At 52.3% G+C, this 25,334-nt stretch overlaps 1 protein-coding gene across 1 annotated transcript in view; it reads left to right on the forward strand.

Annotated features, from left to right (window-relative positions):
* Positions 1-25,334, forward strand: part of CDH23 (cadherin related 23) — a 224,650-nt gene that overhangs the window by 107,843 nt on the left and 91,473 nt on the right. Inside the window, exons 9-12 of the mRNA XM_067299722.1 lie at positions 6,325-6,437; positions 8,488-8,676; positions 20,447-20,596; positions 21,691-21,849. Of these exons, the coding sequence (XP_067155823.1) occupies positions 6,325-6,437; positions 8,488-8,676; positions 20,447-20,596; positions 21,691-21,849 (611 nt within the window). The remainder of the gene's footprint in view (positions 1-6,324; positions 6,438-8,487; positions 8,677-20,446; positions 20,597-21,690; positions 21,850-25,334) is intronic.

A 25,334-nucleotide genomic window follows, 5' to 3' on the forward strand; every position in this document is an offset into this window, starting at 1 on the left:
ATATTTGATAGTTAACCCTTGAGACGTGTCCCACTTTGAGCGGGAGGTTGCGTTAGAGACCTCCGGGGCGCTTCCCATCTCACCATGCAGTTGGTTATTTGTGCTCTTAGGGAGGTGCAGGGGTTTTCGCTTCCTTCACACACTCATCTCTAGGTAATGTCGAAGTGACTGTACAGAAAGGACAAAATAGCAAGGAAGCAGCACCTGTAATATGAATACTAATGCAGAGTGTAGCTGTTCCCAGTTCCAAGATTTGCCACCTGATGTTTAGCTGCTGGGAAGGAAAATCCTAGTTTTAGTGAGTATGAAAGCGTTAAGGTTCGCTGTCGCGCCGACGCACCAAGCCAAGCAGTGCTGGTTATTTGCCGTCTGTTCAAACTGCTGAGCACGTTTGAGAATACATAGGGGAGACGTTGTGGTCCAAGATTCAGCGTCCTTTAATGTGATGAATTACGCTCGGATCAGGAACCTTTAAACTCTGCAGGTTTTGTTCTTCCCTCTGATACCTAACCGTAGCTCCTGTTGGCTTCGGTAGGGGTTTTGTATATCAGGTGATAAATCTCTCAGTTTATTTTCTCACACTGTATGTTTGGTTCTAAAAAAGGGAACTGCACTAGCATTTCATACAAGCTTTTTTGTGAATTCGTAAGATTAGAAGTTTTGCCTGTTGTGCTAGAATAGGCAATTAAATATTTTGGGCAAGATGCTGAAAAAGCGTCTGTTCACAGGGTGGTTGCGTGTGTAGGAGGGCTGACGTACATCTTGGATCTTGAATTAGTGGCCCCAGAGAGAGCCCTGTCCCCAGGAGCAAGAGGAAACCCAGGTCCATAACGGGAAGGGTGGATGCTCTTTTCTAGAGCACAACATTGCAGTATCTCGATTTCACGCAAGGATGTAAAGACCAAGATGTAACCACTTTTCCTTTGGAAATAACTTCTTCCCTTTGAAAATAAGTGGGGGGCCTGGTCTGAGGAGATGATTTGTTGGAGGGCAGGGGTGAGCTAGGGGGAGAGCAGGGTAGCTGCCCTGAAGCCCTTCTCTGCGTATTGCATGGGGGCAAAAACTCAAGGTGAAGAGCAGTGAGGTGGTCACAGCGGCTGATGGACTATTTATATGATGATAACTGTGTCTGTTGCCGACTCTATGAACCACATCCAACGGCATCTATTTCAGTGCCGAGGAGCCCTGACGGAGCACATTTTGATTAATAAATTATCCAGCACAAGGTGTGTGATGGGTTCCCCTTTCACATCTCGTGAAAGTCATTCGCTCTGAGTTCAGTGGCTCAGCAAGTCCAAGTCCTTTCGAGGGTGCAGTGCTCCGGGAAAAATGGCCCTTCACAGGGGGTGTGCGGGAAAATTGGCCTGTACAGGGGAAGCGGGCTCCCCTGGCTGACGGGTCGCTTTGCTAGAGATGGAGAATAGCTACATCTCTCCCTCCTCTGGTTTTGAACGATGCTCAAAGGCCAAAGGAGTAGGGAGGAAGGAGGAAACATCATTCTTTTTTTTTTTTTCTTCTGGGTTTGAGCCAGTATTTTTAATGGTCTTTTTAAACAGAGAGAGTTGGCTGAGGGCAATTAAACATTATGGTCCTCATCTATAAAACCCCTCGTTATAGCAGTGTTTCTCCAGAATGATGCCTATGTTACCATCCGTTCTTCAATGAGCCTGGAAAAACACTCTGAATGGGCTGTTGTGATCTGTCCCATTGCTTCTAATCCAGGGCCATCCATGTAGGTCCTTCCCTTTCCTTTGCTCTTGTCCCCGTACCCCAGAGGGGGAGCCCCCGCTTTCCCTCCTCCTTTTGCCTGAGAAACCTCTATCACACCAAGAGAGTGGACTCGTGTTTCCTGAGCAACTCTGTTCCCTGCCAGATAAGAGAAATGAGTCTGCCAAAATGCACAAGTTATGGAATTACTATAATTTATCCCAATTATTGGGTGTTTGGGAAAGCAGGCAGAACGGGCCTTCCAGGGAGGGACTGGGCACCAGGTCTGATGTGCTGCTTCCTGAGGACGGCGTTGTGGGCATGTGGTGCGGTTTTGCTTGCAAGGGGTAACTGGGTTTCTTTTTTGGGGCACTCCTAGGCTTCTTGTGGACTTGGTGAATGTTTTTCCTTATGCCTTGTCGGTTTGCCCTTATTGTCAGTGATTTTCAGTGGCACTCTTCTATTTATTCAAATTTTTGTCCTAAGGTTTGTCCTTTTTTTTATTCTCATTTTTCCTCCAGCTCTTTGAGTATTTAAAAGCATTGTGTACTCTGCTTTTCTTCTCACTCTGTTCTCTTTTACCACTTGTTCTTTCCCTTCCCTTCTTCCTTCCATGAGTCCCCATCCTTTTAATTTCTGCCCCATCTCCTATTCGCACTCAGTCTCCTCTGGGTCCGTCGCCCCCTGCTCCTCTGGATCCCTGGGATGCCTGGACCGGGAGGGCCTCGGTAGTGGCAATGGGTCTCCTTCCCTTCCAGGACACGGAGGGGCCGGGAACGATGGAGCAAGCAGTGTTAACGCAGTGGAGCAGACAAACCGCTTGAAAGCCATCAGCCGGTGTTGCTGTCTGCACAGTCAGCCGCGGACTAAGCTGCACTTAACCCGGGCTGGGATTTTTTGCTGGGTCAGGAGGCTGATGGAGACATAAGCAGAGAGCAAGGGGTGAAGGAGGAATTATATAGAGATGGAGGGGCGGACAGAGTGAGAGACTGAGTGGCTTGGGGAGTGAAAAGGAAGATTGGCTTTTTTTTCCCCCTTTTTATTTCCTTGCTATGAGAAAGGTGAAGAAATGTGAAGATAATTAGAGAGATTTTTCCAAAGAAAGCGTCTCCTGGGAATTTGCATTGTTCTGTAGTGAGAGTACTTCACCGGGGATCCTTGGTCAGAGGAAGAACGAATTGACGGCTGAAGAGGCATTGTAGAGGAAATTATGAAAGGACTCTGACTGACGAGTTTGGAAACACCTCTTTCCATTCTGAGGCTAATTTGCAAAGCCTGGCAATTCTTTGCTAGCAGAAAGGTGCCCCAGAGGGCATCAGATGCATATCTTTCATATGAACAGTGTTTGGGAAGCTGAGTTGAAGAAAAATCTCTGATGTGCAGCCTGTGAGTGTATTTGGGTCCCTAATTCATTTCTCTATCCTTCAAAAATGATGGTGGTCAAATATGAGACAAGTAACAATTTTTAGGATAGGAGTTCAGTGCCGTGTTTTGTCCTTTATGTCGAATATTTGGACCATGCCCTATTGACCTATTTCCACTAGAATGGTTTGGTCTATTGGTTAGCAGATCCCTATTAGCAGAAGAGTGTTTGGGGATTAAAAACATATTTTATTACGGTTTATATTAAGGGGAGTGTATCAAGATCACCCTGCTACATAAAATTTACGGTGGCAACCTGGCATCCTGGAGCATTTAAACGCTTTGCAGCACAGTTCGATATATCTTGTAGAGCGTCCTTCAAACACGGTATCAGAAGAAGTCTCCTCGAGAGTCGGCCGTAAATTAAAGAGAAAAGGTGGGAAGCCGAGGCTAAAGGAGGGGAATTGGCTGAAGGAGGAGCCTAGAGGTCTTCCTGCGCGGCAGCAGAAGTTGGGCAAAAGAAAGGTAAAGGGGGTGTTTTCCCTGCCCCGCTCGGGGCGAGCAAACCCCATAGCGTGGTGCAGAGGCCCGGGGTGGGAGCAGGTGACGAGGACCCGGGAGGGCAGGGAGGAAATGCCGTGCTGAGTTCAGAGGTGGGAAACCAGCCGCGGTACCGACGTGGCCGCGAGCGGCAGGGCGCCTGCCGCGGGGCTTTGCTCTCCTTGGTGGGACGGTCTTGCGGAGGCCCAAGGCTCTCCACTCGCCTCGAGTGCCAGGGCCTACGGGAGAAAATGAAGCCTGCGGTTTTGGTTTTCCTCGTCAAGGAGCGAGGTAACACGTAGCGAGGACATTTTTGACAGGGTCGGTTGGGGGACGCTCCGTTCGTGGAACTAGATTCCTTGCGTTTTCGGCTCTCTGTTTCCTTCCGCACGCTCGGCTGGAGGAGCTGGCCTCCTCGCAGTGGGGCTCGAGGTGGGGGCGCCTGGGCCAGGCGGGTCAGTGGCACGCGGTGGAGCTGCCTCTCCGTGTTCGCTTGTTTACTTCCTACGCGCTGCCTTTCTCCGCGGGGCCGCAGGCGGAGCAGGCGGAGCGGGGGCGGCGAAGCAGCCGTGAGGCGGGAGGCCCGAGGCCGAGCGGCTCGCGAGGAGGCTGCGGCGCTGGGCGTCCCCCTCGGAGAGGCGCCGCCCCGCAGGGAGCGAAGCCGTCGGCGTCTCCCGACGACCCGCCGCTAATGTCTGCGGTAGAGCCGCGCCAGTTCGTTAAGCCGGATAGCGGTCAGCGGGCCGTTTCGGGTGGAGAGGGGAGAGGGCCGAGGGCGGAAACGGGCGGCTCTCGGTGATGGCCCGCCTGAGGGGAAGACGTAAGGGCTCAGAAACGGGGGAGAAAGGCGGTGTTGCAGCTGGGGTTTGGCCAGCAGGGAGGGCGTTGGACAGGGCAGCGCCGCGTCCGGGGGTTCCGGCCATCCGGAGGGAGGCGCAGGAGTCCCGCGGGAGGCCTGAGCATCGAGGAGATTAAACGGGGGATCAGAAGGGAGTGAGGGGGATGCTGAGCGACGGAAAACAGCTTTGGTGACAGCAGATTTGTCTTGCGGTTCGCTTCCAGGGAAATGACAAATGCTGTGTGTGTTTCTTTCGTGCGCAGATATACTGAGAAGATGGGCTTTTTTTTTATTTGCAGCTGGGATGAATGTAACATGCTGGCGGTGCCGCCTCGCTCTTGTTCGGGGCTGGCGTGAGGAGCTCCCGCACGGCGCGAGACGGGCAGGGCAGCGGTGCGGGCGCCCATCTGCCTGGGGCTAATCGCCTTGTTCATCACTAATTTAGCAGCCGCTGGGGATGTGGCAGGCCGGCATCGGATATCCCCGGCTCCGCAGAACAACTGCCGGCTTTTGTCTGGCTGACAAAAAGAGAGAGCACCTGAGGCCGCCGCAAGGGCATCCCCCGCGCGCGACATTCATCTCTTCGGCGTCTGCTGGCCGTGAGACGCAAGCGCCGTCTGAGCCGTCGCTCGGTGTCTCGTTCCGGGGGGGGGGAAGCGAGAAGGGGATGCTCTCTGGGTGCAACACAGCCCTCTGCAAGGTCGCTCCCAAACAAGGACCAGCACAGAGGCCGGATCTGTGAGCTGGATCTCTTGCGGAAAGGTCTCCCCGGCAAGGGAGACAAAGAGGCTGCAGGGTTGATGGAGCAATGAGGAGGTCCTGCTCCGCAAGGGAGAGGGAAGCCGAGGTCAGGGGAACGTGTCAGGGCAGCGGGGTCTGGGTATCGGCTTGCAAGGAGGAGTTGTTTGGAGGTGAGCACCTGGGTTCAGCCCTGGTGTCAGCTGTGGAGCTAGACCGTGGAGATAACACGCTGCACCAAGAGGCAGCAGGGAGGCCTCAGTTCTCCTCAGGTACCTGAGATGCCATTTTGGGAGCCATGTGGCCTCAGCTTTCTCTTTACCTAGAGCAAGGAGAGGTCTCTGGGGAGTGAGAGCTCCTCCTAGGGGCACCCAAACCGCCCTCTGGAGCCTCCTCTCTCCCTGCCGTGCTACAGAGGGATGGATCCCAAGGGTGACCACGTTCCTCATCTAGACCCTGAAGCTGTGCGGGATGAGCCCAGGCCAGAGTGTGCCACTGCGCTTTGGCATTGCGTTACTGCCCTCTTGGGCTACCTCAGTGCTGCCGGCAGGTGAGTTTGGGATGGGGCTAGCTCTGCTCGTCCTTTAGGTCCTGGCCATCATCCCGCACCACGAACCGGGCACAGCAGCCATGCGAACACAGTTGCTCTCCCTCCGTGCAGCGTCTGCTGACTGCTGAGGGGCCAAGCACAGGCGCGTGCCTGCCTATATGTGCTGACATCTCAATCGGCAGAGGAGCGGATGTGCAGACAAAAGGGAAGAATACATTTACATTTTAACCAAAACCCTTTGAAATTCTTCCACTGCCTGCAGCGTTTGCGACGTTATCGGCTCTCGGAAGGAAAGCATTACTTTAAGCCCTGAGCTGGGGCAGGTGAGAGGAGGAGAAAACCATTACAGCCATTAAATTTCAAAGCACATTGAGATCAGGTGGAAGGTATGGAGCGTCCACAGCAATCTGTGGCCCACTTGGGGCTGCTCGCCTTGCAACAGGTCCGCTTTCTTAAAACGCCTCTTTTCAGCGTTGTGTCTGGTCATCTATGGAGACGGGCAGGGGAAAGAGGCTTGTGTCCTCCTGCTTCCTTCTCACGTTACCTCTAGGTGGGTGAACGTTTTCACACTGACTCTTATTTTTGTCAGGTAACACCAACAGCATCTTTGCACTGGACTACATCAGTGGAGCCTTAACCCTGAATGGGCCGCTGGACCGAGAAAACCCCTTGTACAGCTCTGGATTCATCCTCACAGTGAAGGTGAGAGCTCCTCCGCCCAGGAGACGCACTGGCCCAGCCGGTCAGGGAGGGCACCCAGCCGAGCCCCCTTTGGGAAGGTGGCAGGGTCATTTTCGGTGCTCGAGGGTGCCCTACCTGGCCTCCAGCTGTTACCCCATAGACCTCCCTTCAGTCCTCAGTCTCAGATTGCCTGAAATGTCTACATTCAGGCCACTGAATTGTGTCCAAGGTTGCTATCAAAAAACCAGGGAGCATTTTGCCACTTCAGTGGGCGCCGGTAGGGCAGGGCAGCGTGTGCATCTGCCGTGCCCAGGTATGCACAGGGAGGGGGGAAACCAAAAGTTGCCTCGTTAAAGAAAGTGCGCTGGAGCGTGGCGTTTTAGCACCACGGGGCCCACCTGAGAACGGCTCCCCATCTCCAATCACGGCCCCTTAATTAAAATCAATACCAAGCTGGGCAGCTAGTTGGAAACGCATTTAGAAGTATAGATTCTGCTGGGCTGGGGTGGGGGAAAATCAGTGCCGTAGGAAGGGTCATTGATTGGGAGGGCAGCAGCCAGTGCTGCGTGAGTGCAGATCACCTCCGTGTTATGGAAAGAGCAGTGCTTTGTCAGGCAAAGGGACAGGAATTTACCCTTCATGGTCCCAGGCACAGGTCTTAGTGTGGGGCTTTATGCATGGATCCGTCCTTGGAACCTCTTGGGTTTGGGTTTTCTGTTTTATATTCAGTAGAAATTGAGGGAGGGAGAAAGGGAACATAAGTATGTTGTCTGTTTTTAATAGGGCCAAAAATATCTGTGTAATCTTGGAAAGGTTTGTGAACTTGACAACTTGCCCGTTTTCCCAACTGCATTATAATATAGTTCCGACTATGTTATGTGGCTTGGTCTAACAGATTATATTTCCTCTCCCCACAAACCTTGCATCACTCCTGCAAATGCCAGCTTGCTGTGGCCCACACCCTGAACCCAAAATGTTCTCTGCTGTTCTCACCCTGGAGCACTCAGTGAAAATACAGCTGGGTTTCTCCTTGTTCAGATCAGTGTGTTCTGCTGTTGTGTGCAGAAGTGGTGAATAGCAATGAGCCATGTGGGTCGTGTTAGTGCGCTTTTCTATACCCACAGCGAAACGAGATTATCCAAAGGACAAGAGGAGGGACTCTGCTTGAAAATATCGTTCACAAGTTTTGCTTCTCTGGCAATAAAATCTGCACTCTTTCCGTTTGGGAAAGAAAAACCAAAGTCCTTCTTGAGACAGAGGTGTGATACGGAGTCATGACTCAGCTCTGTGTATTTAGACACGTGTTGCCAAGCCTATTTTAAGTTACAAATCTTGTTTTCCTGTATTGTCCTAGTTTTCTGTCCCCCTAATAGTACTGCTGCAGTTAGCTCAGTGCCTGGGCTCTCCTCAGGAGAGGACAGAGGAGAAAGTCGGAGTGCTGGTTGCCCCATTGCAGTGTCCCCTGCATCTAGCAAGGCAACTTTTTGCATGTTGAAAAATGTTTTTAAATGCTTGCTGCAGAGAAAGCACCTGCTCTCTAACATCCTCCAGTGGGAGGCTGTATCATGATGACCTGTTGCGTGACAGGGACAAGTGAGAACTCAGCCAGCCCTCGCAAGGAGGATGCTAAACTCCTGGCAAGGGAGCCGATTTTGCAGGAGTGATGTGTGTCTGAAGCATGGGCAATGGAAGAATTGGGCAGGAAGGTCAAAGTCCCTGTGAATATTAATGGCATCACCTGTGTGGGAAGGTGCCTAAGATTAAGGGATGGGACAGAACCAAATGAACATCCTTCCTTGGCAAAGCAGAGGAAACAAAAGCCATTGCAGCCTCTAATGGCATCACGGTGACACACACATTCCTGCTTACGTCTTGGTCGGGTCCCGCAGCACACACAACATGAAGCACAAGGAAAGACTCTTATTTCCATTGACTTTGTCTCAGCAGCAGTGATCAACTGTGCTTTTCTGTAGTGTCTCTACCCAGTGGCTGCTGGTCTTTTTGCGTTTTTTTTTTTAAACATTTGTTCTTTGAAAAATAAAGGCTGTCCTGGTGCTTTCTGTCCTTGCAGGGGACAGAGCTGAACGATGACCGCACACCCTCCAACGCCACTGTCACCACCACCTTCAACATCCTAGTCATTGACATCAATGACAACGCGCCTGAGTTCAACAGCTCCGAGTACAGCGTGGCCATCCCCGAGCTAGCCCAGGTGGGCTTTGCCCTCCCTCTCTTCATCCAGGTGCAGGACAAAGACGAGGTGAGACACCACCAGGAATGCCTAAGTCTGCTGTCTGCTTAGTCACCCTTCATGTCCCTGTGCTTGGTTTCCTGTGTCCTCCATCCCCTGCCCCGGTGCTTGCTGTGCATCCCTTGTAAGGTACCACTGGTGTGTTTGGGGAGTGCAGGGGAACATGTGCCACTGATTAATCTGCCATGGGGTGCACGGTTATATCATGATACCATTTTTTTTTCAGCTCTTATTGCTGCCATTGCTGCGCTTGCTCAGTCCCCCGAGCACAAATACGGGGTGTGCTTTAATACAGGGAGGATTGTGGGCTCCGTGAGAGCCAGAACATAGGATTGTGTGAGATACCAATTCTTCCCTGCTTTTTAGAGTGCCCTGTGGGCAATCACAACACTTCCTTCTGCCAGTCCATTTGAGAAAGGGAGGAGATTTTCCGGTGGGCTCCCCACAGGCCTGCCAGCCCTGGGGAGCAGAGTGCCGCCATGGGCTCAGCACCCATCCGTGGTGCTTCAGGGCCAAAAGCAGTGTGCCAACAGGGCTTTGTCAGCGTGAGGCAGAAAGCCCGGGGCAGTTAATTCCTTGATGTCGCTCCTACAGCCCATACTCAGCTTCTGTCAGTCTTTCTGGTTTCTTTTATTTCCTTTTTCTATTTTAAATGCTGGAGTGAAGCACTAACCCTGTTTCAGGATAGGGATAGAGGCTGTGCCTCTTAATACAGAGCAGTACTCCTGCAGCTGGGGAGGGGGAAGAAATGACCGCATCCTCTCTGCCCCAACACCAATGGGTGCTGTTGCTGTCGGAGGATGGTGTTAAGAGCGTCCCGCGAGTGTGGAGTTGTAGGAAGCCTGGGGATGGATGAATGTAGTGATTCTCAAGGTATCGATTAGAGTTGAGAAGAAGGGGATCTCACGTGGCTCACAGACCCTCCCTGGGAAGCTGCTGTGGCTGAGGCAGCCCTTTGATCCACTAATCCAAGTCCTCTCGGTCCCCCTGGTAAAGAGAGCGGAGCAGAAATGAATGCGGGGCACAGCAAGCTCGCTGGCAGCCAGGGACTTTTGACAGACCCACATGGGAGGAAATCACTGCAGCCCCTCGCGACTTGTGTCCCATTTGGCGGCATCTTGCCCTCTCCTCGCGGTATGGTGATGATCCGGAGGTTGGCAGCAGGGTGTCCATGTGCCCTGTGCCGTGCCCTATATAACCTTATGCTGCGAGTAGCAAACTCAGCGCGTGGTTCCTAGAGGCCTGCTGGGGTGAGGGATTGGGATACCGGCTTTCTTCCTAAAAATGAACTGCTTGCTGTTTGCAGTCACCCCCGTAACATTGGCCGGTAGCATTACAGGCTTGTTCTTTCGCCGTGTTAATGCAGCTCCTATTTATTACACGCTGGCCTGGTCCACTTAGGAATTCCATTATGTTTTCCAGCCCTAGGGTTACAGTCTTCAATTATTCTTACTATTTGACTTGTGCAGTTCATGTCTTGCTTCTTCGGTGCTGGTACCCTGCAACCATGCCACGCTGCATGGTGTCTGCTTTAAAGAAGTGCTGACACCTCATGGCGAGCCGTCTCAGATCTCTTTGAAAGGCTCTGGCTTCTCTGCCCACAGGCTCCTGCTACTCCTGTTCCTCTTCAGGCTGTGGCAAGAGACAAGGGAAGGATGCTCGGCAGAATAAACGGCATCGTTATGATGTTTTTCTTTTCCTGACACTTAGGTAAACTAAGTGCTAATGCTGAGGAATGCAAAACAAAACATCTTCCCCCCCCTGCCCCGCCAAGACCCAATGGGTTGATTAAACTGTGCATCTTCTAAAAAGTGGTGAATTATCATTTGTGGTTGAAAGACAGAGGTTGCTTTTGCTAGTTTGAAATGACAGATTTGCCTTTCCCCCAGGCCAGGATGCAACGCACTGAGTCTTGTAAAACCTCACCGAAATCCCTGTTTTTCAAGTGAAGTGATTATGACACAGAACTAATAATCTACTTGTGACATGATGTCACCATCAGAGAGTTATGAGTTCAGCCTGGAGAGGTGCAGATGAGCTATTAAGCAGATAAAAAAGACTGTTTTTTCTTGAAAATGTCAATTACTAATAAGGAAGATATGGATATGACAGATACTTAGGATGGTTTCTGAATACAATCATTGTCATGCTTTCTGAGAGATGTCAGCAGATCAGAGCTTGAAGGACGTTGTAGCACTTCTGTTTATGCCAAAAGAATGAAGGATCTGTCATTGTTTCTGGTTAAAAGCTCATTTTACTGAAGTGATTCCCATTCAGAAATTCACTTCAGCCTTTCAGGCTTTCTAATTTTAAAATGGGAGAAAAAAAGTAGTCTCACGTTCCTGATAGTATGAGCAAAAATAGACTCATTCTTTTGGCTTCTGAAATATTTCTTTAACCTCGTGCAATTTCCCCAGGTGAATTGGTTGGGATTTTTAAAACTGCTGAGAGAGGGCCTCTTGTATTATGAAAATCTGAGGGAGTTTTACTGTACGTGTGTATGGAAATGGTCGTATTAGCACTGATTGCTTCTGAACCAGAGTATTATTTTCACTGATAAGGAGCACAGTAGAGCTGATGTCTTGGAATGTCTGGAGGGAGGAAAGTTAAAAGCAGTGGGTTTTTTTATGCACTGTGCTGTTGTGGATCTTTCTTATTTCCCCCCGTGGACACTTGCCTCTTACCCTGTCTGCGTGTAGCAACTGGATTAACCATCCACTGTGGAAAAAAAAAAATGTATGGGGGGCAAATCCAGGTAGTGAAAAGGCCGTATACTAAATGCAGGTGCGAATAATACAGCAATCAGGGCACAAATCCGCCCTTTCTCCCAGGGATAGGTGGACATTCACATCCATAAAGCTGCATGAAGCTCTGTCCTGCCCCCAAGGTTGCCCGTCTGCAGTGGTCCCTGGGACAGCAAGGCTTGCTCTAGCACTCCTCGTGGGCAATGCATTTCTAAAAGTCCCAAGGCCCTCAACCTTTCAACAAACAGATATGGACACAGAAGAGAGTTGCCTGCTGCTGAAGGCCAGGTGCTGGAGAACCTCGTCAAAGTTGCCAGGTTTTTGTAAAGCAGCTAGATTGGGGCTGGCTAAGAGCTTTGGCCGAGGCGGCGCCGGGCTCTCGCGACTGCTGCTGATGGAGGGCTGGGGAAGAGGAGCGCGTGGCATCAGCAGCGAGGAGGAAGGTCCTCGGGCAGAGAGGCAAGTGAGGGTGTGCCTGACAGAAGCGATTTTGCCACCGCAGCCTTCATGCTGGAGATGACATGATTCATTTGTAAAGGGGGCAGAGGAAAACACGAGGAGAATTATATGTGTCTCGGGGGGAAAGCTAAACAAATAAATGAGAGCAGATGGATAGAGACATGTGAAATCAGCTATATTCTTACAAAAAACATCTTGCTCGTATATATTTTGTCTCCTGTCTCCCAACCTGTGTCAGAGCCCCTTTGCAGTTTGGTTTCTTAAGCCAAACTTTGTTGCTGCTGTTTCGGGTCTTAAACTTTCTTTTGGCTTGTTGAGGTCCTACTTAGGTGGAGCAACCCCAGTCCAAACCCTGCTCTCCAGTGGGGTCCCTGGGGCCGTGTGGCTGCTGGACCTCATGGCATTTTAAAGTGGTGGGGCTTTGGTCTTTTTTTCTTCTGCTGTGTTTTGCACCAGGTTAAATGATTGCTTTTTGAAGGAGTTAGATGAAATGATTCAGCAGAGCACTTAAAAACGTATTTACATTGCTCAGAAGTCTGTGTTTGAAGCATATGCTTAATTTTGCCGCTGTGTTTCAGTGCTTCACTGGAGCTAGGTTGACATTAAGATCTCAGGCAAGGTATGTAATTTGGCTGCTGTCAAGACAAAACCAGTTACACTGAGACTGTCCACTGGAAATTCCCAGTTGCCATCGCTGTAGCATGGTCACAATTTAGCTCGAAGAGAAGACTTGCTCTGAACAAAGCGCTCAGAGCACTTCTGTGTACACAGAGAGATGTCCATCTTGGCCAGGAAGATAAGGTAAAAGCGATTAAGGCAATAGCAAATTTTATGACCTCTTTGTGTGTCTGGCACCCTGGGTTGGTGCATGCACTTGGAGCGCTTTTGGTGGTGGTTGTGCAGAAAAGCACCAAAAAAAGGGGACGTTAGCTCAAAGTGCTGCCCAGGCTGGGCAGAAGGGTTTGTGCGGGGGGAATAAGGTGGCTCTCTGCCGCACGGATTGCGCAGAGGCAGGAGTGGGAGCTTGCCGCTGGACGCGCGAGCCAGGAAAGGGAGCGTGGCGAGGGGAAAGCATCCCAAGAGCTGTGGTTGACCCCGGGGTGGATTCTGGGCATGGCCAGGCGGTGTTGAGCTGCGTTTGCCTATTTTCTCTGCAGGAAAGAAAGGCTGGAAAGAAATTGGCCTCTGATGAATTCCAGTAGATGCATGGCCCCAGTACCTGCCCCATATGAGTGATTTTCTGTCTTGAAGAGCAATTAGCAGGGGATTTGCACCTTCCCATGCTATCCTGTTGAGGTGGTCTCCGTTGCTTTTCCACTGCGAGTCCAGATTCAGCGTTGAACTCCTGTAGCTGCCAGCGTACTGTCATAGTTGGGGGAGCAGAGGGAAGAGGGGGGTTTTATTTTCACCCCTGCTTTTTGCATTCCCTGAGGCCTCATCCAAAGCACTTGAATTCAGGGGAAATGGCTGCACAGGGTTTGCTTGGTTTGGGGCCCAGCCTTCTGTGAACCAAGAAAAAAGCATTAACCTCTGTGCGGCTGAGTTTCTCCCTTTGCTAGATAGGGAGCAAACCACTTGAGTACCTTTCTAAAGCTGTTTGAAAGCTGTTTGTGAAAGACTGTGGAAGTGTGAGCCTACATTCAAACAGACCCTTTGCAGGAGACTTCTGTATATATTCATATGCGCTCGCAGAAGTGGGGTTGGATTCCCCTCTCATTCACGTCGTGATAGATCAGCAGGGACGAATAAATCCGGTGCGTGAGACGGAAGATTAAAGCCTTGAATTACCCAGCTTTGCAGCAAGGTTTGTCTCCATGTTGAGAGCAAGAGCCCCTAGTTGTGCATAGGTTTGAGTTAATTCATAGGGCGGTTCAGCTAACACCTACCTGCTCCAAGGCTGGCTGAGGTGTCGGACACCTTTTAGGATATGCTGTTCCTATATAGCGACATGGCTTTACGTGGCGTTTCAGGGAGAAGGCAAGGATTTGGCAGCTGCGAGGCTGAAGAAAGATGTGGGTGCAATCACTGCGGGCTAACGAGGCTGTGGGGATGGGAGGGGGCAATGCTGGCCGGAGGCAGAGCTGGGGAAAGGAGGTGGCAAGGTGTTTGGGGCATGCAGGAAGGTGCGATTTAGCCGTAGCCCGTCTTGAGGCAAGAGCGAGAGCAGGAGGAAAGGCATGTTTGCTCTCCGAGGGGGACAACAATTGCTCAGACACATCGACTTTCCCTGCAATTCATCCCCCTGCATCCTTTGTGCAACATTCATTTGAACTTCATATTTCTCACACTGTTTTTCTGATGAAAGAGTAACTCGGGGCGCTAGGGGAGCCGCTGATGGAGCAGCTGAGATTTGTGCTGAACGCGTGGGGTGGGGTTTTCGGAAGCTGCTGACAGAAGTCCAGCTGCAGTAATGACTTGTGCAGGCGCCTGTCGTCTGGGGTATCCCTCATCTTAGCTTCCTTGCCCTCCGCCGGGGCTGCTCTGCTCCGGTTTAACACTGCCGGCATCGCTGTGAGATGTGCAGAGGTGTATTAAATGGCAGCGTGCTTTCCCAGGGCACGCCAGAGAAACCAGCTCTTCCACCCTGCCTTTCATTTGATTTTTCTTGATATGGTTGACTGGAGAAGGGGAAAAAAAAAAGGAAAAAAGGACAGAGACTGTATGTAGCACAAGTACATTGATCTGACATTTTAAAATAATTTTTAAAGCATTCTTACAGAATTCTTAAAAATACACATGCTGAGGAAGATAAATTAGGATTTTTTTAAAAAATCCGGGCTCTGCAAATATACAGTGTTTGTTGCATAAACCTGCGCGAGCGACTTGCATATGGATATGGCATGTGCCCATGCGTGTGCAGGTGCGCTGTATGAATCACCCGTGGCGTATATATGCATATGACAGGCACGCGCGCCATAAATATGATCTACGCAGGGCGGAATTGTAAAGGGAAATTGACGGCGCTTGAGTACGCGCTCCCCAAAGTGCCAGCTGCCAGTCGGCCTGAATTAGATTTCACAGGGGGTTTTGCAATACATGGAATTCACCAGCAAATTACCCTTAAAGAGGGAAAATCAATCATTTGGAGCAGAGATAAGCTGAAGGCGAGGCAGCCTTGGATTGATCCCGTCTGGGCCCGCGTGTGTGGAATTCAGTAGATAACCTGGGGGAGGCGGGGAAGGAGCCAGCCGCTCCGGGAGGGCGCGCGCAGGGTCGGCAGCCGCGGGAAAGGGGTGCCGGCTTGCGCGGGAGAAGCGGCGGGGGCTCGGCACCGCACGCATCTCGCTCGGATGGGCCGGGGAGCTTGGCAATAAGCAAGGGCTTGCCTTGGTTTTGGAGCCGGCGTGCTCCGGCACCCTGTGCGCAAAAGGCGTCGGAGCCCGAGCGGGCTGGAGAGCCCGTAGGAGAGAGGTGGGCTCTTGCGTTAAATGCCTCCAGGTAGGTGGCGAGAATAACCCTTGTGTTTTCAAAGGCAGGATTAAGCGTTATTTGTCACCTGCTAGCTGGAACCAGGCGTGAGGCATCCAAACTGTACAAAGAGGTACTAATTGCTTTTAAAAAACTCTCCTTTTTTTTTTTTTTTCCTTCCTCCTCCACCACTCGTGAACTCTTGATTTCTTTGCAAACTTGGCAGCAAGGGGGATATGAAGCACTCCTCAGCCTCTCGCAGGTCATAGGCCGTGCCTGAAAGGCATGCACCAGCGTGGCTGCGAGGAGAGCTGGAGTCACGCTGGGTTTGGGGCTTCAGAAACAAGGGCCTTTGGGACAAGAGAGCCGCAGCTCCGCCAGGAGAGCGGGAACGGAGGGGAGCACTGCACTGAATCTGCAGGGAGAGGTGGAAACCTGCTGCTGAGCATCCCGGGCTGCTTTCCCCACACCTGGAGCATCTCGCTCGCTTTCTGCTGAAAGTGGTGAGGGCCCACCAACGCCCTTGCGCTCCTCGGCGGTTTCAGACAGCTGTACGGTTGAGGAAGGCTGGCTTGCTTGCTTGCTTGTATGGGGCTTCTGGTGTTCAGGGTCTGGGTTGGACTGGTTGGGTTTTTTTTACTCTAAATTGTTTTGTAGCCATTGTTAAGTGCTGTTAAATACTTGCTTTGTGTGATGGAGAGCTGAAGCACTTCGTGCTCCTCTTGGGTAAGGAGACACCCCTCTCGTAGCATCTCGCGGCCCAATTTGTGACCTGAAATCCTTCCTCTCCCTCTCTTAGGGGCAATGAGCTGATGAGAACTGCTTTGCTAGCAGTGAAAACCAAACAAAATACATAAAAGCTGTTGATAGAAAAAACTGCTTATGTGATGAAATGGCACAAAATTAGCCTCCAGCTCCTGCCTCGTTTGCCCGTGGTCCCCCTCAACCTAGGCAGGGCGGCTTCTTACTTGCGAGCAGTGAGCACCTCGTGGTGGGCCACTTAGAAGGATCTCGTGCAGTAGAGGAGCTTTGCTGTCTGGCGAGGGACAAGGGCTAGGATGGGGGAAACGGCGGATAAAGTGGTAGGACCAGAAGACATGGGCTGATCCGTGTTGAGTGCAGGTCACACACCACTCCCGCACCAGGGCACCGGTAGCTTGTGCTGATGGCCGGCGCTGCGAGGAGCTGAGGCTGCCGGAGTCGGCGCACGTGTGAACCGGCGGCTATTTGCGATGATCTCTGCGCGCCCCGGGAGCCGGTGCCTGTTTTTGTTCCTCGCACGTGTTTGCGATCCGTTGTTTGCTCTGGGTGATGGGAGCAGGTAGGAAGGGGTGAGGAATTTAAGACTCTACAGAAACAAATCTTTGAGTCGTTTCCTCCGGAGCAGAGGTGCTAGCTGTGATCCGGGCTAAGCCTGCCCCTTCTGCTGGGCAGCTGATAACAACTTGAATATTCAGATTTGCTTTCAGCCATCCATGGGGGGCTCAAAGGCTCCAGTAACTGGAAGCAAAAAAACCAGCATGGGGGCCGAAACAAAAAATAAACAACAAAATAAATATATAAGTGACGACTCGCAGCGGCTCTCCCTACAGGCAGATGTATTCCCCTTCTTGAGACCTCACCTGGGGAGACTGAGGCACTCGACTGGCTCGTAATTAGGGATGGCAGGTATCTGTAGACTGATCTGCTTTCCCAGCTGGAGGGGAATTAATCCACCCCGTTCTCTTCCCACAAATACTTGGATTTCTTTTGATGTCTCCACTTTATCTCGTGCCTCCAACACACTCGCTCCTTTGAGGATTCAAGGCAAATCCCTCACATCTCACCGCCCTGAAAGGTGCTTTTGTGCACCGCGCGGAGGGTACACGACACCCAGCGCAGCACCCCAGCTGTTGGGTGACCCCCGGAGCAGGGCGCTTCGGCGGTGACCCTGGCCGTGCCCACCTCCAGCCATCCTGAAGCCAGTGTCCTTCCACAGCTGGGCATCCTTGCATTTCCACCACCGCTGGTGCATGCATGAGTCCTGGGCCCGTTGCAGTGGAGCTACTGGGAAAGAGCAAGTATTTGGGGGGATAGAGCAAGTATTGGGGTCATAGGTACGGGGGAAGCGTCATGGAGCTGCTTGAGGGCTCCTGCTCCTTGGGCTGCTGAAGGACTTGCAGGCGGACGAGCGGAGGGGACGGAGAATTACATTTCTACATGAAAATTGGATTGGAAATGTAACGGAGAGATGGAAGAAAGCCCCGCTGGCGCTGGGCCAGGAGGCTGTAGAAATAGGACAAGTGCTCCTGTTTAAAGGTGACCTGTGAAGGAATTGTTTCTGAAAATTGGGTTTGTGCCCCTCTTTGATGCTTTGTGCTGTATACAGAGGGCTCTAAGGAAGGAGCAGCTATTTCTCTAAATTATTTGTGAGCTGCGTGAACAAAGCAGAAGCCGGGCAAATCTCGTTTTACGCTGTCATTAGTTTCTGATTAGGTGTCCCTTTTTGTTGCACCTTGATAAGAGGGAGCACGTGTAAAGCTGTTGGTTAGCGGACGCCTTGTAGGGCTCCTCCATGGGGCTCAACGGTGTCAATAAGCCCATCTGATGGGATCAGCCTGGTCCGTGCTTCGCTGAGAGCACGACAGCAGAGCTGGTCGGGCACTCTTCAATGAAATGGCTTGTTGTTGCTGTTGGAAAATGGTCATTTGTTACAAATTGGCGTCTTAAGGAGGTAGTAGGAAATAAGAGGCTGGGAAGAGATGCTTTCCCTGCCCTTGCTCATCCTCTGCTCCCTGCTTCCAGGATGGCCAGTGAACCTGGGCTGTTTATCTGGCGTGGGGCAGCATAACACGTGCGAGGGCCCTCACTTCTGCCTGGGGTGGCACTTCCCTGGCTTGCTGTAAAAACAGTTTTTTCAGAGGAGTTGTGCTTGCCGACACTGAGCATGCGCTGCGTGCCTCATTCCTGCCTCTCCTCGCCTCCCGCGCAATGCCCTGACGGGGAAGGAGAGACACACCTTTCTCCCCCAGAAATGCGCTGGAGGCTGCTGTGAGGGCTGTGAACCATCTCCCAGCCTTTCTGTCTCTCTTCTCCCCTTTTCTGCTATGTCTACCTGGCTGATATGGCAGGGGATGACCCTGTTTTCTTCCATAGGTTGTAGATGAACTCTCCTTTCTTTCCTCATTTTTTTCCAAACCACAGGTGTAGGAGACCTTCCCTCCCCCTGCCTGTCCCTCAATCCCGCAGAGTGCAGCAACATGAAATTTTTCCAACGTAATACCATGATGCCAAGCGAGAGTTTGCACGGGCCCCTCTTGTTTCCTCTGCAGGGATGCTCATTCCCCATCATCTGTCCGCTGAGCATTTCTTGACTCCTTCGACTGCAGGTGTGTTCGTGCTGTGATGTGTGTGCTTCGGTGGGAGCTGCTCAGCTTGCGTCTTCTCCTCGGCTTCGTGGGGTCCTGGTGGGTTACTGGGGTGCGGTGCGGGCAGGAGGGCAGCGGGGATATTCTGCCTGTGTCGCCTGCTCCCGGCTGTCACGCTCAGCCAGCTTTTGCTATTAGTGCCCCTTCGTGCATTTAATTGGTCCCTTTTCCTGAGAGGAGGGAGGTCATTCGGGGAAAATTGGAAATTCGGCTCTGGCAGCTTCTGAGCTTGCTTTTAACGTGCTCTGCTGGGCCGTGTTTTGGGAAGAGGTGTCACGCCTGGAGTGAGGGCCCTGAAATCTCGCTGTCAGTCTTCTTGGTCCTGTTGCTTTGCCAGGGAGGTCTTGGGGAGAGGAGGAGTTTTCCAGTTGCCAGCGTGAGCGGTCTTACGGGGAAGAGCCCTTTTATCACCCAAAATTGCGTGACATCTACGTTTCTGAATGCACAGGGGCTATGCCTGCAACGGAGCAAGCTGCATGCGGGATGCAAGCAGCTTGAACCAGCAGCCTGGTCAGGGGAAGGCATGATGTGTGCTGTTTCAGCATGCAGTTAGGATGCGGGAGAGGTGCCAGCTGGATGTGTTAGGCCCACACTCACCTCTTGCCCTCGTGTCTGGCTTTCCTGATATTTCTGCCAGCCTGGCAGCAAGGGTGGTCATGGAGAGCCATCCGGAGAAGCGGTGGGCTGGGACAGTCACCCGGAGCTGCGATGGCGGGAGATGGTAGTGCACCTTGGGCAGTGGGGGTGTGCTCGGGAGAAGCACCCACGCTGTGCTTCCCCAGCATGAGGCGATAAAATCCCAGGGCGAGAGATCATGTGCGGCATGTGGGTCTTGAAACAGCAGGAGGGATTTTTTCTTCATCCGTGTGCTATGCAGGTTTATCTCCGGGATGCATTTTTTTTAATGTGCACACGTATTTTATATAGAACGTGAGCATGTAACAAAAGATACATAAAAATCATCATCTGCATTGGATGCCTGGCAAGTTTGATAAACCGCAACGAAGAGTGCTTAAGAGCAGTGCTGAACTGTATGACTCAGTTAACCAAACACAAGCACAGCAAAGCTCCCCGGCGTCTCCAGTAATTGCACAGTATCCGTTTCTGCGTGTCTGAAGGCAAAGGGCTGCGCCCTCGATATCGCAAGCCGCTCCTGCCCGAGTTGCTGTCAAGGGAAGATTTGTGTCTGATGCACATGCGTTAAAGCTGTTGTGCTGATTTTGGGGTTGAATCCTGCCGAAGTGCCTCTGTCTGCGCAGGGAGTTAATGGGGGGCGTGAAGAGTGCCTGTGCGGGCTCACAGCCTCCGCGGGGCCGCGGGAGGACCGGTGGCCGAGCCGATGGGTGGTGGATCGCGAGGGCTCGCCGGAAGGGGCAGGAAAGGCAGTCGTGGGCTAAGCACCAATGCAGGAGGCCCTGACAGGGCACAGAGCAAAACCACCTGGGGCCTGGAGAAGAAATGGGATTCCTTTGTTTTTCCCATGAAATATTCCTGTCTAGAGCAAGTGCTTCTCCTTTTAGTAATTAGCCTGCTTGTTTCTGTCTTATATGGCTGATTTCTCTCTGTTTGTGCATTTAAGTCTGTGTCTCTTCTGCTCAGTCCCATTTTCCGCCCCTCTCTGTGGCCGGTGGTGTTGGGCTGGCTACGGTTGGGTTACCCTTCGCTCCTTCCTGCCTTTGCCCTGGTCACCTCTGGCTCCATCCAGCAGCCGTGACGGATGCTTTCTCGTTTGTCATTGCCAAATTTCCTCTCCCTTTCCAGGGCCCCAACAGTGTTTTTGAGGTTTACCTGGTGGGCAACAACTCCAACCACTTCATCATCTCGCCGACCTCCATCCAGGGGAAGGCAGACATCCGCGTTCGCGTGGCGGTGCCGCTGGACTTCGAGACCATTCCTCGCTACGAATTTTCGGTACAACTGCTGCGGGGCTGTGTGCGGGGTGGGAGGAATAGGACAGTGACCCCCGTGCTGTATGCAAGATCCATGTTTTTAAGAGTGACCTAGACAATTCCCAGGGATTTTAGTGGGGCTGGAGCACCCGCAGATGCCTACAGAAGACCTCTTTGTACTGAGGGTGGAGGTGTCCATGCCATGCTGTGCGCCCCTTTGGGGGCTATCCTGTTCTCCCTTCTCCTTCCCTTCTCCCGCTTCTCACCGCTAGCCGGTGGGTCCCTACCCCATTTCTCAGGGTGCCTCCGTGTCCCTAGAAGAGGAGGGCAGAAGCAGAAGCTGGTCGCTTCCCCATGCAGGCATTCAAAGCTTCAGCCTCAAGAGTTTAAATAGAGCATGTTCCCCCCACCTGCGTCACGGGGCCGTAAAAACTTTATAGAGCATAAAACTTTGTTTTCAGTGCACCTATCAGGCATCAAAGCTCTTTCCGAGCTCCTGCTTGAGCTTTGTCCTGCTGTCTGCCAGAGCTGTAAATTCTGGGAGGCAACGCAGCTTCGAATCACACCAGCGGCTCCCGTTGCTATTAGTCCTGGCAGAGAGGTTTTTACACCCTCATGAAGAAACATAAATAAAAGCCTGCCTTCTCTGAGCACCACCAGGTGTAAAACGAGTTCCAGCCCTGGGGTTAAATCCCTGCTCAGCTGGCTGCTTGGGTGGCGCAACAGAGCCTGCGACCCCAAATTAGCAGGCAGCGGGTGTCCGCTGTGCGGGCAAGCGGCAGGCAGGGTGCAGGAGCACGTGTAGGCGAGACATGTGGGGGCCTGGCCATGCTTTCTGCGCATGTGTGAATGCTCTCCCGTGGCACGCTGCAGACGTAGGAAGGCAGGAGAGCACTTTTCCAGCTGGGGTTTGCTAGCACTGCCCTGCTCCTGGAGGAGAGGGCAGGGGTTCTTTTCTTGAGCATCCGTGTTTTGGTAGATAGCACTTAGCTGTCTCCAATGTTGTGAACAGGACAGAGTTGGTGCCTTTCCCATTTAAAATATAAAATAGTCAAGTTATCCCCAAATGCTTCACGAAGGCTCCAGCTCTGCTGTTTGCTTCCCCTCTCTGCCCAGCTCTTTGCAAATGAGAGCGTCCCAGACCACGTCGGCTTTGCACGAGTGAAGATCAACCTCATCAACGAGAACGACAACCGCCCCATTTTCAGCAAGAGCCTGTACAACGTCAGCCTGTTTGAGAACGCCACTGTGGGAACCACTGTCCTCAGGGTCCATGTGAGTAGGAGCGTCCTGTATCTCCTTGCAATTCCTTTCACATGCACGTGGCTCCCTCTGGGAGGTACAACTCGCTTGCCCTGATGAGGTGGGGTGTAGCACTCCTGGAGGCTTTTGCAGCAGATGCATTGATGACCTTTCCTCATCTCTGGGAGACTGTGTGTGTGGTTCCTACCACCATGGGAACTTGAGGAGAGGCTGGCTTTTGGATAGGTCCTGTCTTGAACGGTCTCAGCTGCAAAAGCCGGCTTTTCCTCCAGGTACCGATGCAATGGTCTTGTTCCTGCCTCTGCCTCCTCCTCACCAGGTACCCTCGCCCTGAGTATTTCAGCTGCGTACATGGCTTATGTCCCTATGGACATTTGCTGCCTCTCTTGTGTTAATTCTCACGGGGAAAACTGCTCTGGTATCTGTTGAACTTGGCTGCTTTGCTGATGAGCGTGAACACCCGACATTGGTCTTTTAGCGTGAGTGCTCTGGCTGCCTCTCTGTGAAGGGCTACGTTGTTGTCGTTGTCATCATTTTCCTCAAACAAATTGAGGTTAATTGAGTCAGTTAAGGGCAAAGGATGGCAGAAGAGGGAAATGGTTATATTTAGCAGGGCATGGTCTGAAATGGTTGGCAGCAGAACTCCAAAACAAGGGGTAGAGAGGTGATGGGTACTGGGGTGCTTCTGTACGCCCTGGCGATGTTGCGGCAGGGCTGGCAGGGCTCCTGCATCCAGAGCGGGGCTGGAGTGAGCACCCAGCCATCCAAAAGCCCAGGGGCTGCACTGTCCTGAGGAGAAGATAGTTTCGTGGTGGGTGAGAGCAATGTTAGTGCCGGTGTGGGACAGAGCAGGAACCAGGACAAAACCCTGCTCTGAGAAGCCATCAAAGGAGAAAGCAAACATCCTCTGGGAAGGGAAATATCATGGGAGGGGAGCATCAAAACCTCTGCTGGGCTTCAAGTGCGTGAGGACTGTTGTCGTTAAATAGCCACAGATTAATTTCCATGGCTGCGGCTCCCCGCTCGCGCGCCGCCAGCCCCGTGGCGCGGTGCTCTCCGCAGCCCTGCTCTCCCGGGAAGCGGCCCCTCCTCTTCGTCATGCACCCACACGTTGATCCGGAGAATAAAAGCTCCGACAAAACGGTGCGGTGTACGCGCGTGTGCGTAAGTGTGTTTACTCTACAAACAGATGGTACGAAACTGTATAGAGCCCCTGAGCCGTTCCCATCTGACAGTTATTAATATTTCAAGCAGATGTTTCGCTAGTCAGGCCGTCAGACACTAAACAATGAGATTGTTACTGCGTCTCCTCTTTCCCCAACTTCCAGCTATGCCAGCATTTTGGAGCACACGCAAAATGCCAGGAGTTGAATCTTCTGTGATAAATCAGAATGGCTGCAATTAGCGCTGAAATCCAGATTGCCCTCCCAGCTGATCCCAAACTTTTTAACAACCCTCATAACGTACCAACTCCTGCTGCTGCTGCTGCTTTTTGCGTTTGAGACGCAGCACTCTGCCCGCTCTCAAAGTGCTGCCCGCTTGCCTCGTTCTTCTCCGACTTGTCCCATGTGCCACAAGTGAAGTGGACCCTGCAAGGACACTGCTTTTGGAAGTCTGCTTTTCTTGCTGTTGAATTCCTCCTTGTCTTTTTTTCCTTCTTTTCTCTTGCCTGGAAGCTCTTTGTGGGTAGGTGGTTAGGGACTGGATTCAAAACATCTAGCCAGCCAGCCTGAGTGCCCACTCCTTTGGTCGCTGCTGACGGGCTCCACGCGAAAAGGCGCTTTTGGCGACTTTTCTCAGTCCTGTGCTGAAAAATGCTCCTTTGGGCAAGTAAAGTCAGGGTGGGAACGGTTGTAAGGATGTCGGACTGCCCCTGAGCTGGGGGTTGTGTGCTTTGAGGGAGGGCTGGATTTCCGGAGGGGTACGGGCACTGCCCACGCTGGCGGTCCTGCGGCTCGAACGGCTCTGCGCTGCGGCGGGGGTCCCTCGGGACGCGGAGGCTGCGGGGCCCGGAGCTGTGCGTGGCAGCCGTTCCCGGGGACGACCGGGCACAGCTGGCAGCGCGGCACCTGCGGCTCCTTCCAGGCGGGGATGCAAGCGGCTTAAAACAGCGGGAGGTCAAGGGAACGGAAAATCTCTGATCTTCTGCCTGGCCTGATGGTGCCTGAAAGCTGCTCCCGACTTCCCAGGGAAGGGAGGAGGCTACTCCCGGCAGCCCAGAAGATCCTGGGCTCTTTGCCCATCTTCCAGAAAGAGTTTTCCCTTCTCTGTGCTTAGTGGGTCAGGTGCAGGCGAGGGGGAGGAGGCATCCTTCGTGACCTGGGAGGAGAAACGAGCCTGCCCTGCTGCACAGGTGCACGCTCCTCGCCACCGCCCCTTCCCCGCTGCCCTCTGCTTGACCAACGGGAAATGGAAAGAAAGCAAGCGAGAAAAGAGACTTCATTTGCAATGACAAATGGCCGTTCGTTTCTGCAGCATTTCACTTCCTAATGTCACTGACAGCAGAGAAACATTGCCCGTTACACTTATAAATCAGCTGTAAAGCAATGCAAAGTGCAGGCAGGCAGCAAGGACCCAGAGCTGTTGCCTCCTCTCCGCTCCCTGCCTCTTTCCCTTTGCTCAATAAGCGTCCCTGTGGGTTCTTGGGGCAAATCTCAGTTACTCCCCTGGCACTCTGCAGTGGTTTTGTTTGTCTGCTCTTCATTCTCTGTTTTGCATTCTCTCCATTTCTGTCTGTCCATTCATCCATCCATCCATCTGTTTAATTCTGTCCCTGCAACGCATTTATCATATAGATTCAGGTAGTCATTTGCTTGCATGAGAACATCTGGAGAGTCCAGGCTTCACGGAAATGGCTCCTGTCATGTGCAGGGGAGCCTGGAATATGCCTGAAGGCAGCCCCACAGGGTAGGAGAATGGTTCTTGCGAAAGCAATGGAAACCTTTCTTTTTTTCCCTTTTTCCCCCTTTTTCCCCCCTCCAACCACTGTCTTGCGCTGTACACCTGTGTGCACATGTGTCCTTGTGCATGTTCTGCCTGCACATGTGCCTCCTCTGCTGGGTCCTGTGCGAGGAGTCCTGCCTCTGCGGGGAAGCAAGCAGAGGAGCTACCCGTGGTGCAGAAGTGGCGAGCACTATGTTGTTCACTCTTTGCTGGCTCTGTCGATTCCTGCTGTGCCACCTTCGGAAAACCCAGCTGCTGAACCAGTAGCCATCAGAAGGCACCAGCTGCCCAAGCAGCACTTGGTCAAGGGTGTCGAAGATCTCAGTTAATTTAGGGCGCAGTGTATATTCTTGGTGCCTCGTGTTCCTGGAGGGCATGAAGTTATACTGGCTGCCAGCCTGCTCAAGAAGTGTGAAATTCTTTCTCTGACCTTTTCTGAAGGCTTCATGGCAGTTGTTTCAGGAAAAAAAAATATTTCAATATCTGTTGGTAGCTGGGGCAGAACTTGCCAATATCTTCAGCCTGAGCCCTGGTCAGCCGCTTCTGTGCGTACG

The sequence above is a fragment of the Apteryx mantelli genome, chromosome 7 (assembly GCF_036417845.1).
Source record: "Apteryx mantelli isolate bAptMan1 chromosome 7, bAptMan1.hap1, whole genome shotgun sequence".
Classification (NCBI taxonomy): domain Eukaryota; kingdom Metazoa; phylum Chordata; class Aves; order Apterygiformes; family Apterygidae; genus Apteryx; species Apteryx mantelli.